Source organism: Mya arenaria, chromosome 15 (genome assembly GCF_026914265.1).
Source record: "Mya arenaria isolate MELC-2E11 chromosome 15, ASM2691426v1".
NCBI lineage: Eukaryota > Metazoa > Mollusca > Bivalvia > Myida > Myidae > Mya > Mya arenaria.
The window spans coordinates 54,927,020-54,941,018 of NC_069136.1; the positions used below are offsets into that span (position 1 = coordinate 54,927,020).

Here is a 13,999-nt window from a genome sequence, read left to right on the forward strand (position 1 = left end):
ATATATATTAGCTGCAGTAGTTCTGGTGTTTTTATTGCAAAATAAGGCAGAGTTATTGGCAAAATTCATAAATTGTCATTTTCATTTAATTTTTCCAACATTTTACCCCAAAAATCATTTTTTGCGCCATATAATTGTTCTATGATTTAAGTATATTAAATATGTTGCCTGATATGACATAAATTCATTTTTGTGCAGTTTTCTTCATTTTTTGTTCAAAAATATCCGTTTGTATACATTGAATAGAGAACAGAGGTGTTGAAGCACTGCTTCAACACCTCTGAGAATGAGTATAGTATAGTTCACGCTACCACAATGTATATAGACTATAACACAGGTTCAAATTTACAGATAGAGAATAGTGCACGCCACCACAATGTATATAGACTATAACAGAGGAATTGATGTAAAGTTTCAAAATTTCTGGTTGATACATTGCATAGAGAACAGGGGTGTTGAAGCACTGCTTCAACACCTCTAAGAATGAATAGAGTATAGTGCACGCTTCCACAATGTATATAGACTATAACAGAGGAGTTGAAGTAAATCTTCAAAATCTCTGGCTGTATACATTGTATAGAGAACAGGGGTGTTGAAGCACTGCTTCAACACCTCTTGACAATGAATAGAGTATAGTGCACGCTTCCACAATGTATATAGACTATAACAGAGGAGTTGAAGTAAATCTTCAAAATCTCTGGCTGTATACATTGTATAGAGAACAGGGGTGTTGAAGCACTGCTTCAACACCTCTTGACAATGAATAGAGTATAGTGCACGCTTCCACAATGTATATAGACTATAACAGAGGAGTTGAAGTAAATCTTCAAAATCTCTGGCTGTATACATTGTATAGAGAACAGGGGTGTTGAAGCACTGCTTCAACACCTCTGAGAATGAATAGAATATATACCGTGCACAGTATATACTGGTATAGAATATAACACCAGTGTATGTACTGTCACGGTGTATCGTGCATATCCATATAGTGTATAGAGTCTATGCACTGTGTTGATATAAGATATCAATCTCAACTTGGCCTAAGCATTCTAGATTTAATATTTTTTTCTAGATTCAAATAATTCACTGTTCGGCAAGTGGATATTACATACATTCGATTTTAACGTAGATTGCATAGTAACTCATATGTTTTGCAAACTTTCAGCAAGGTTGACTGTTTTATTTAGTGACTCACTTTTCGATCCGGAATGACCCATAACAGGAGTTGACCTGTATTATATAGACAAACATTTTGTCCAAGTTGAATGAAGAATGGAACAAAGATGTGGCTTCTAAATGTTAACAAGGGTTTTGGGTATTTGTCTTCATGACTATTTTTTTCAATCTGACATTAGAGTATTCATGTAAAGGCCCGGTCACACCGCCCGAACTTTGTTGGAGCGTTCTTTGAACGGTTGGGAGAGGGGATCGAATTTCGACAACGCTCGTCACCGCGCACAAAATGGGAAATAAATCGAAAATACGGGCGTTGCCTTAGCGGTGCACCGCTGAAGCCGGCGTTGCTATAGCGTTGGTTTAACGGTAGCGAGCGTTGGTTTAGCGGTAGCGAGCGTTGGTTTAGCGGTGACGCGAGTGTTGATAGAGCGGCGTTCTGCGCATGCGGGCGTTGGCTCGGCGGGGGTTTAAAGTTGGTTTAGCGGCATACCGCTTTTGACTACGGAGCTGAACGGAGCTGTACTCCTCAATGATGACCTTTATTACTTCTCTGACTACCACACTGATGGTGTTGTGGGGAACCCTCCAGGCGTATTGCATGTTTCTGTAGGTGTTACCAGAGGCCAGGTGCCGTAGGGTGATTGCCACTTTGAGACCAGGTTCCAGGCTTGCTCGGTAATTGGTGTCTTGCTTGGTCAATCTGGGGGTCAGCCTCTGTACAACTTCATCAAACATGGCTGGTGGCATCCTCATGAAGTGCTGGAAGGCTCGTGGATCCTCATTCCTCAGCTCCACCATCAGCTTGTCATACAGTCCATGTTCAGGCCTTTTCAGTATCCACTGTCTGACCCACACAACTCTGTCTCTCCTTCTTCTCTCTCTTCTCCTTATGTCAACAGCTTGTTGCAATCTGAGGAGGTTCTGATTCTGCTGCTGGACTAGTGCACCAATTGTAGCAAGTCTCTCAGCATCCATGGTAGTACAGTTTTACTGTAACTTTGAGCAAATTCTATGTAAATGAGGTCTGCACTCAACGGTAGCTCGATTCCAAATGGGCTCCTGGTCCATTTCTCCCCGTATTTATAGCCAAATTCTGGTCCCGCTCCGACACCTCCATACCAACGCCAAACAAAAGTTCATCACCGCAATGGATCGCTGCTTCAACGCCCGACACCGTTCCAGCAATCCCGTGTCCGCTCGTAAAACGCTTACAACCGCTCCACCAAAGTTTGTGCAACGTTTAATCACCGCCCGGGCAAAGCTGGTGAAGCAGCGGTGGTCCAGCGTTCAAGATTTCTGCGTTGGCCTAGCGGACCCAAGCGTCCACGAACTTGCGTTTAGCGGTGCCAAACTTTGACTGGGCGTTGTTGGAGCGGTGGTGAACACTGCAGGAGCGAAAAATTGCCCGCTCCTCACCGCTCGCAATATTTTGTGCAGCTCAAAACCTTCGGAGCGGTAGGAGGGACCATAAGCGGTGGCCGAGCGTATACGGCGTTGCCTTAACGGGGGCCAACTTCTGGTGAACGGTAACGAGCGGTGATGAATTTTTTTCACCGCTCCAGGAACGCTCCAGCAAAGTTCTTGCGGTGTGACCGGGCCTTAAGTATATATCAAGCCTCCAACATAAATGACGCAATGCCATTGGCCCAGGACTGGTCACGCGGTGACCCCATGTTTTTCCATTTTTGTTCACAAATTTATATTGTACCAAAATGGCGTCTATTTTCCGATTCCAATGAAAATTCCGACGAATAAATGAATCATTTAAACATGTAAACAGAGCGTGTAATAGTGGTGTGTAAGATTATTTATACTCGTACTCGGGCCTTGCTCCGATAAGATTGTTAGTCATTTTATGTTTTGTGGAGCAAAGTGCACAGTCAGAATGTGACCGTGGTACGAGCTACCCTGGTTTTTTAACGTGCACCAGTGTATAGCACTGTCACACGGGACCCCCATTTAACGTCCCTCCCGGAAGACAATTAGTATTTTTAGTGGTGCGGCGGGGAATCGAACCTTTGACCCCTGGATTGACAGTCAAGTGAGTTACCATAAGACCACGGATCCGCCACTCTACTAATTAGGCGGGCTTATACCCCACAAGGTAACCACATACTTTGTATTGGTTAGCTCCCAATGGCTAATTAATTTAAGTTTGCACGAACCGCGCGGTTACACACGTTTCGTTCTGAAGGTTTGAAACTGACTGTCCGTAGTCGCCGTCGAGGCGGTACAAATGGACGGTCTCTTCCGTTCAAAGTGGCGATACGTTCGTGCTTTGTTTTACTTTGACGAGCACATGATGTTTTGATGTTGCAAAAATACATATAGGACGTTTAAAATGATCAAAACAAATAATAAAGGCTGGATTCTTCACCTAAGTTTTATTAGAAAAGAATACCTAATCGATGTATATGTTTGTTTGTTTTTTAAACTGTTATAAAACAGAACAAGGCATGAATAGAATAACTAGTTTAATATGCTTATGCTACTTATATAGTTTTGTATATGATACCAACATATATAACATGTAAGGAATCACGAAAGTAAAATATTACTAAAACTTTATAATATATTTCTTATTTATAAAACAAATAGCAAATTATCAAAAATGGCAATATCACAAAGCTTAAAACTTACACACATATATAAAAGTTTAATTCCAATTAAAATAATTGTCAAGTACTAGTACAAGTAAACAGCTACTGTCAGAAAAAAAAATCCATCATACTAAACGACATCCATGCAGTGTTGAAAGAAGAAACATTATCATTTACAAGTTGTGGCTCTCAATTTATACAGCCAATGAAGTGTGCACCAAATGATACGAAGTGCCTTTTTGTAGTTTTCCTTTTGTTCAAAAAGAAGTTCACAAAAGTTCATCATACCTAAGTATATACACAACAGGTAACCGTTCTAGATCTTACTTTTAGTTTATATGTCTATTAGAACGGTTTCGTTTATACGTATTTATACAGTATTTTTTTTATCAACAGTTTGACACTAACTACTTGGTTGGAGGTCCTTCGTCATCGCTAAATTTCAGCTCATTAGAAACTTTCGGTGCTCCGTATTGACCCAAATCGGTCAAAGTCGGCATCTCCGAACCCCCGGTCGCTGATTCACCAAACAGGCCCAAGGATCCGGGAGCCGGGCTTTCAATATGCCTAAATGGGCTGCAAAATTCGGGAAGCTTTCCAAAATTATGCGGTTGTTGTTGTTGTTGTTGTTTTGGTGATGCCAGACTCTCTGTCTCCAACGATTTTTCTCTCACTTCTCCTTGAGAACTCGGTTGTCCAAATGTTGACGCCGGTGTTAGTTTAAATGGTGAACTTTGACCGAACTTGTGTGTTTCGGCGGCGTTTTGTCCAAATACAGGTTTCGGTGGTGTATAGCTTCCAAACACAGTTTTCTGTGGATACCCTGATCTACCAAAACTCGTCCTCTGAGGTATCGGGCGAGACTGAGCACCAAACAGACGACCGTCTGGCTGACTAGGATGCCCTGGTTCTCCGATGTGAAGTTCGCGTACACATTCACTCGTTGGGAACATGGCGGATCCAAAGATATGCTTGTTTTCGACTAGCAAAGGGAAATGATTTTCCAAATGCTTTGAAAGATCTTTCAGTCCTAAAGACAATGTGCTCGCATACAGTCTCATAATCTCGTCTGTTTTGAAGTCCTGATTAGGATTCTGGTCGGGGGTAAAACCATATTTCATGTAGTCAAGAATCACAGCGAATGTGGAACCATCTACGTCCAGGAAGTAGCGGCCGTCTTTGTCCTTGTGGACGTCGGCGCGCCCAGTGAACATATCCGCCAGTCGGCTGTCCTTGTGTTTGGTGAGGGTTGACAGGTGCGTGGTAAACGTGTGGGTCCCTCCAACATTCAGCTCGATCACTCCCGGGAACTGGAAATATAAATGATATTCAAGACACACGCTACCAAAAGGATATTATCTCATTTAGGAAGATCTTTGAAAAGGACATTTAGTAAAACGACATTTTTTTTTAATTCACAATGATATATCAACATTTGATAACAACAGTGGTTTGTTCTAAAACGGAAGTGGAATGCATATTTTATATATAAAAAGTATACTTAACGTTTTATATTGTTGTGTTAATGAAGGCCATGCTAGAAAGGAGATATGCAATTAAGCGCTATGTAATTTTTGGTTAACAGGTCTATGTATATGTGATATGTTATACTTTCTGTAAATGATACAGATATTATTATTATTACATACATATATGTTGAAAATCATTCAGCATATTTAAGTAAGTTATTGTACGTGTGGGTACGTTGGCTTGCTGTATGCGTGCCGCTGAAGCGGGCGTTCTCTATGGTTGCACATGGGGGGGGGGGGGGGGGGGGAAACGGGTAATGAATAAAATTCGTTTAATGGATCGTACATCGTTTTTGTTCATGTTTAATGGTGAAATGTTTTGAAACACGACAAGGACATTGTAAAGAAAGAATATAGTTTTGTCGTTTGCACGCTTAAAGATAACAATTTTATGATTTATTTTCGAAAAATGTCGATAAAGCTGTCATCATGTCATGTTATCTGGTGAAAGATAATTCAAGATTTTATATAAAAAAAACGCGTTATGATATCGTGCATTATCATACATGTCTTCATATACAAGTAGCACGGCGTGATCAGAGGTGATCAAGGATATTACGTTTGAGGGGGGGGGATTTATGGGCGTAACATTTTAACTTGCGCCCCTCTCTCAGATCCGAAATTTATTTAGTTAAAAGTGTTGGCATAAGGATTTGGGGGACCCCCCCCCCCCCCCCCATTTTTTTACCAATTTTTAATCCGAAATAGTTCTATACTGATAAAAAGTAAACTTGGACGATTTAAGGGGGGGGGGGGGGTATAATTTTGCTTGTAAACGCAACAAGTATTCAGTTTGCATTGTATCTAAAATAAAGTTAAACATGAGTTAGATATCCGTGAGAGCTCGGTTCCTACACAAAACTAGCCAGATCTGCAAATGCGTGTCTGGATTATGGCCCTTGAAATTGTCAACATATCATGGAGCGTGCGAAAACAAAAGAGCATGTGTTTCTGACCCGATTTGCATCCAAGTTAGATAGTAGTTACCTATTGATGAGACCTCTGCTCCCAGCCACATTCGCCCATACATGACGGGATTATACAGTCCTGTTAAAACTAAACTTGACCGTTTGTGCACTTCTTGTGCACCAGTGAAGCACTAGGGTAAGACAAGGGAAAGACAATACATTAAGACAAGGTTCTGACCAGATTAGGCCACTTCAGTCTATGATAACCATAAATAATGAACATATGTTAAGATTAAGGGACGATTTATAATGTAATTGTAACCAGTAGATGACCAGCCCCTGATTTATAGCCCCCAATGCCACAGTCAGGCAGTTCATTTTTTTCACATTATAAAAGTGACTTTTTACCATTAAAAACAAAACCAGAAGACATTTTATAAAGCTATTTGATGAATTCATACAGTTTACTGCACCTATTATTGATATTTAACTACTTTCTGTTCTAGTATTATGGCTAAAAACCTTTTTTTATCATTTTCGATTCAATGTATACAGGGGGTCCAACGCATTTTATTTTTGCGGCAATTTCAGTGAGGGAAATGTTAGATGCGGAACAAAATGGCGTGTTGTGAACTATTTTTGGTGTTTTGGGAGGATATTTGGACCTGATATGTAAGTTTATATCACTTTATGGTAATATCCCAGAGGCCAGACGTATAAGCTTCTCTCGTTTTTTTTTAACCTATGTTTCTAGAGGCCTTGAAAGGTTATTGAAAGTAAAAGCTGAATGGCTGCTTGTTTACAAAGTGAAAATAGAAAATTGCGTGACTTGAAACTGTAATTTTAGTCAAAGTGTACCATTCTTGTACCAAATTAGTAACTATTTTAATTGAGTTTTTGCATCTTTTTTTTTTCAACGGCTTGTGCACTTAATATGGGTACTATATGGCCAATGTGTGTGTGTGTGTGCGTGCGTGCGTGCGTGCGTGCGTGCGTGCGTGTGTTTAATTTATATCATATCTTTAATATCGAACATATTTTTGTCCAATGAGAATGCTGTATTCTTCAAAATTGCCAATACATTTAAATTCAGTAAATCAGCAGTCAGCCTGTATTGCCTTTAATATATCAGGTAAACCGACAGATATAAACACTGTCTGACCCACTTAGCGGGTAGTTTACACAATAGTATCGATGTAGTCCCCTGACAACATTTAAAATCATCTCAATATCGAATCTGACGGAGGTGTGAATGTCAAAAGGTGGTGCCCCCTTTAACGTCAATACATGGATCCGCCCCTGATTAAATAGGCAATTTTCCAGCAGTTTGAATTTTAAGTATTTGAATGGATATTCACAACCTTTTGTTTGTTATTTTACGTTGATAGAGAATTATTGAAAAAATATTTGGCAATAAACATGGGCTTGATACGACTTCTCAATACCCGAAATCATGTAGTTATTAAATGGTGACACGTGGTGGAGGGGCATCCGCCTTTGGCCGCCGGGAAAGATCGGTAAACCTCGTTTCCGTTAATTAACCGGGTTGGGATACATCTGTTTTTTCACTCCATAACGTCTTTTGACGATTTTTCTATCTGGATGACTCGAGACCGGGTTACATAAGAAATGTCAAAATGATCAAAAAGTATCCATGAGCGCTGATTATTGTTGTTTTTTACGCCTTAAAGCTGCACTCTCAGATACACCGTTTTTACAACTTTTTTATCTTTTGTCTTGGAAAGAGCAAATATTTGCGTAAATATCTGCAAACCAATGATAAAAGATTGCTGACAAAAGATCAGATCGTAGATTTTCATATTTCCGTTCGAAAATTAATGTTTAATGGCTTAAACCGTTACTAACAGTTTAAGAAAAATGCATAAAACATCAATTTTTGAACTTAAATATAAAAATCTGCGATCTTTTTTTTTGTCAGCAGTCTTATATACATGGTCCCAATCCTTTTTGCATAATTTGGCTCGTCCCATGACAAAAATTAAAAAAGTTGTCAAAACTTTCAATCTGTGAGAGTGCAGCTTTAATAGATACTTCAACTTTAAAATCGAAGTAAAAAATCACCATATAATATAAATGTTATAACTTCTCGGTTAATTTACCTTTTCTGATGCCATATTTTACTCCTGTGAAATGTGCACTGTCAACAGGTATACAATATGTTTATGGTTATTTATCGTTATGTATCTGTTAATACTTTTATTTAAAAAAAACGTGACCCGGACAATAAACCATGTATCAATGGAAATATATCATGTAAGGATTCATCTTCAATCCTGCGTTCGGTGCGTTTCGTGAAATTCCGCCAGTTCTTCGATCGGTGTTAAGGCCTAAAAAAATATGTCTGTTTCGGGTAACCCGACCCTACCTATAAAAATGCGCCGACCCTAACTAACTATTTTTTTCCGTTTTTGAGCAAAAAAATATTCGTTAGCGAATAGAGAGTTACGAAGGGCGGGTAATGCGAATTGGACGGTCAGGATTATTGTTTATATGATAAAACAAAGTCAGGCAATGACAGTAATGTAGGAAAGACTGCCATGTGCAAGGAAACACTCAGAACTTACGACAGATTTTGAAAAAAAAAATAAAAAAAATAGGTTACCCTAAACAAAGAATTATTTTTGGGGGGCCTAAACGGAGATATCCGGAATTTTCCGTCAGCTTCCAAATAATTAGCACCGACATGTCCAACGTATGTTAGCAATGAATTTTTTTTTGACTATTCAATGCTATTGAGAATATTGATTCCTATTAATATGACTTTAATTAATTCGGGAATAGAGTGGCGAAGGGGTGAAGGCGAAGACGCTAAGATACGAAAACGATGGAGCGAAGGGGTGAAGTCAAAGACATGAATACACGAAGGCAAAGGAGCGAAGTTAACTTAACTCCTTCGCCTTCGTTCTTTCGTACTTTCACGTCTTCACTTAAGTGAATTTGCGTCTTCGCTTCCGTAGGTTCGCTAATTTACCTTCATACTTTTGTGTCTTCGCCGCTATCCATTCGCGTTTTCGCTTCTTCGTGTAAGAGTGAATATACAATGACCTTAACGATACACCGTAGCCGGGCAATACTTTAAAAATATCATACGAAAATCGATCATTGAAGTAGGTTTGGGTTTTATTTGCTTAATATAGACTTGAAGGCAAGATCTAGCGTCTTATCTTCGGAAAATGTAAACTCTCTCATGTAAACTAGTGCACGATTAATCATGATTATATATTTTTTTATACAAGTAGCACGATGTGATACCGTGTATGAAACTCATGGTTCTCGGGGTATTGCCCTTTAACATGGTAACAGAACTAAACAAAAAGGTATATGTTGTGGAAATTTCAGAAAACTTTGAGGTTACGATTGCTTTTACCACTTACTCATTTTAGAAGATTAAGTATTGGTTTGGCTGGATATAAGTTTATAAAAGTGAAACTTTGCGATATGTTCGCATACAAACTGTTGACTTCCGCTTTGGCTTTGTTGGTACCCTTAAGTTTTTCATGTCATATAAACAGCACCAATTGATTTTGTGTGCAGTCGAAAATCGCTATGTCGAACCCTGTTGATGTTCCGGTTATGTCGAACTTTTTGAAATATTTTGAGTTCAGTTAGACATGTGTAGGTTATATCAAATGTTCGCTATCTAGAAGTTTCCCCCGACGTCCCAACTCCTTCGAAATAGCGAGTTTTGGCAGGGTTTTCTATTTAGTCTTTCTTTTAGACACATACATTTAGGCGTGCTATCAGAATGGTGTGCTTATCTTTTAAAAATCATTTTATTTAAAACTTTCGTACGTCTATTCCATCTGATACTTTGAAGTTATAAACTATAAACATATTCTTTGTTCAAATATTGTTTTGATAATGAGCAGAACAGAACAGAATTTATTCGATTTAAACCCTTACGATTTCTCATCATAAAGATATACAAAATAGATAAATACAAATGTTGAACAATAAGCAATACACGAGTATGAGTTGCGACATATCAACAAAGTGATACTTAAATACCAAGCAATGCATGAACTCATAAAGATGAAAACAAGAGAACAAATTATAATAATTCATCACATTATGGATACATGTATATTATGCAAAGAAAAAAAGATCATACAGTGTTGTTTTTCTATGCTTTTTCTAAGTCTATATGCATCTCTTATATAGGTGGCAAGATTATTAAGTTCGTTTCTTCTTTTAGAATTAAGCAGTGAAATCATTCTGAAAACACTTGGATTTCTCCCAATGAGTTCGTGAAACTTGAACTCGTACAGCTTAAATGTTTTCTGTCATAGTTTGACAATAATCATTTTAAAAGACACACAGACTCTTTATTATTTTACCGAATTAACTGAATATAATATCGCGTATCGTACAATGTAAGTACGTACATTTCTATCATATGTTATTAATAGCTTTAGCATTATGTTTAATGTACTTTTCAACACAAACTTTTGACACTTTATCCACAATATCCATTTTGCTTAACTCAAATATAAACGCGTCCAAAAATATGGACAAATTTGCCAATGTGGATATGTTTGTCCCATAGGCAATTTGGGCATATACATGCCAAATAATGCACTAATACTATAATAAATGCTGTAAATTTACCTCTTCTGATGCCATGATTTCTTCCGCTGAATAGTTCACTGTCAAAAGATATAAATACAATTATAGTTTTATCCTTGCGTATCTATTTACAATGAAAAGCTTTAAAACATTTTGACACTATATAGACATAACTATGGTGGCTGATTTCTGCCACCTTGTTCTGACGTTTCTTTGCACGTTGGCGGGGTCACGTTGACGCATTTATTTTGTCGGTCCGGTGTGTTTTCGGGGCGCCTATACATGTTGTTCTGTATTTGTTGTTCTGCTGTACTAAAGGCTTTGCCAACTCGCCAGCACACCAACACGCCAAAACAAGATGGCAGAAATCAGCCACCATACACAACTGAAACATAATACCGGCTCATTTTCCGATTGAAGGAGCTATTTCAAAACCAATACTCAATTCATTGCTCTTAAAGGCATTCACTAAAGGTTGATTAATTTTTAATGCATTATTATGTTTAACTCAGTTGATTTTAATGATTCAAACTTAAACAAGCATGTTCTGACTTTTGTACAAATTTATTAGTTATAATAACATAACCGATATTTTGGCGCTTTTAACTGGTAGCTATAAATTACAAAAAAAACAACAACATTGTACAGACCATTTTTAAATCTGTACACAATTCATAAGTTTTCCTTTTGTTTTTGACCATCAGAGTCAAATAACCTTCACAACAATTCCAACATTCACAACAATTCAAAACATTTGCGACATTCACAATAATTCAAAACATTCGTGACATTCGTGATATTCACAACAATTCAAAACATTGATGACATTCCCTACATTCCCAACATTCACAACAATCCCAACATTCACAACAATCCCAACATTCACAACAATCCCAACATTCACGACATTCACAACATTCACGATATTCACAACAATCCCAACATTCACGACATTCACAACATTCATAAATTAGAACATTTACATCATTCCCAGCATTCCTAACATTCCCAACATTCACTACAATTACAGCATTCACAACATTTCCAACATTCAAGACATTCACATCATTCACAATATTTACAACATTCTAAACATTCACGACATTCTCAACATTCATAAAACTCACAAGATTTACAGCATTCACAACATGCCCAACATTCACGACATTTACAACATTCACGACATTCACAACATTCCTACCATTCACAACATTTCAAACATTTACGACATTCACAACATTCACGACATTTACAACATTCACAACAGTCCTAACATTTCCAACATTTACGACATTCACAACAATCCCAACATTCACAACATTTCCAACATTCACAACAATCCCAACATTCACGACATTTACAACATTCACAACAGTCCTAACATTTCCAACATTTACGACATTCACAACAATCACAACATTCACAAAATTCCCAACATTCACGATATTCCCAACATTCACGACATTTCCAACATTCACGACATTTCCAACATTAACAACATTGACGACATTTACAACATTCCAACCATTCACATCATTGGTGACATTCATAACATTCACTGCATTCCCAACATTGGCGATATTCACGATATTTCCAACATTCACAATATTCCCAACATTGCTGACATTCCCAACATTGGCGACATTCACGATATTCCTAACATTTACGACATTCACAACATTCCCTACATTGGCGCCATTCACGATATTCCCAACATTCTAGATAGTCACAACATTGGCGACACTCATAACATTCCAAACATTCACATTATTCCCAATATTCCTGGCATTTAGGACATTCCCAACATTCACGACAATCACAACAATCCCCACAATCACGACATTCACAACATTGGCGACATTCACGGTATTCGCAACATTCACGACATTCCAAATATTGGCGACATTACAAACATTCCCAACATTGGCACCATTCACGATATTCGCAACATTCACGATATTCGCAACATTTACAACATTCGCAAAATTCCCAACATTCACGATATTCCCAACATTCGCAACATTGACGATATTTGCAACATTCACGATATTCACAACATTCCCAACATTCACGACATTCACGATATTCGCAACATTCACGATATCTCCAACATTCCTAACATTCACGATATTCCCAACATTCACGATATTTCCAACATTCGCAACATTCACGATATTCCCAACATTCACGATATTTCCAACATTCGCGATATTCCCAACATTCACGATATTCCCAACAATCCCAACATTCACGACATTCGCAACAATCCCAACATTCACAACAATCCCAACATTCACGGCATTAACAACAATCGCGACATTCACGATATTCACAACATTGGCGACATTCACAATAATCCCAACATTCACAACATTCACGATATTCACAACACTCCCAACATTGGCGACATTCACAACAATCCCAACATTCACGACATTTATAAAAACTCGCGAAACTCGTGACGTTGGCGACATTTGCGCCATTCAAAACTTAAACAACCTTCGCGATATTCAACATTAGTAACATTCACGTCATTTAATCAACCTTTGGGAAATATTGAGCATTTTGACACAAAAACATATTCACAATGTTCATAGACTTTTCGCCCCCCCCCCCCCAAAAAAAAACAAATGCTCCCATTCTCGTTATATTTGCTCGATACACCAAAGCATGTACAATGTTTGTTTACTTTTTATCAAAATTGTTCTTCAAAACATGAACTTTTGAAACATTTTAATTTAAAGCCTGCCCCATCCACTTTTGCACTGCGGAAGTCCATTAAAAGTGAATTTCCAATATTGGCACACGTAATCCCATGATTAAAATGAAAATCTGTCGAGTGTGACTGTGATCCCTAGTTCTTTGCGTCGGACTGGTAGAAATTCAAACTCCCTTCAGCGGTTCATGCACAGACACATAATTATGTACGGCTGCATTTCGGCTTCTTTTTTGCTCGTAGTGCTTATACTCCAAATTTCCTAGTACTAACCTCGAATACCGAGCGCCCGGCGGTCAGCTATATACTTCAAACCTGAAGGCCACTCTCACACTCCCTATAGGGTAAACTTGACCTTGAACGTGGTTCTCAAATCATGTCTGCATGTACGCTTCGCTTGCTCAACATCCTGTATATTCAACATGTGGGTTTTCTGAGTCCTAGTTTGACTAACAGAGAAATAAGACCAGGGTCGGTGTCATT

The 13,999-nt window shown here is 38.2% G+C and overlaps 2 protein-coding genes across 3 annotated transcripts; one reads left to right on the forward strand and one right to left on the reverse strand.

The window, feature by feature from the left end:
• Nucleotides 1–3,654: 3,654 nt before the first annotated feature.
• Nucleotides 3,655–11,029, reverse strand: LOC128220577 (BTB/POZ domain-containing protein KCTD12-like). 2 transcript variants are annotated; one of them, XM_052929023.1, is made up of 2 exons: nt 10,843–11,029; nt 3,655–5,086 (listed from the first exon to the last, which is right to left on the reverse strand). In XM_052929023.1, exons 1-2 carry the CDS (start codon nt 10,855–10,857, stop codon nt 4,184–4,186), a joined length of 918 nt encoding a protein of 305 aa, XP_052784983.1. In that variant the 5' UTR covers nt 10,858–11,029; the 3' UTR covers nt 3,655–4,183. The 2 variants fall into 2 exon arrangements, with proteins under 2 accessions (XP_052784983.1, XP_052784984.1); XM_052929024.1 differs by lacking the exon at nt 10,843–11,029 and adding an exon at nt 8,334–8,399.
• A 919-nt stretch (nt 11,030–11,948) lies between these two features.
• On the forward strand, nt 11,949–12,593 carry LOC128219498 (homeobox-like protein HDP1). Its single transcript, XM_052927305.1, has one exon. The coding sequence runs from the start codon at nt 11,949–11,951 to the stop codon at nt 12,591–12,593; it is 645 nt and encodes a 214-aa protein (XP_052783265.1).
• Nucleotides 12,594–13,999: the final 1,406 nt, after the last annotated feature.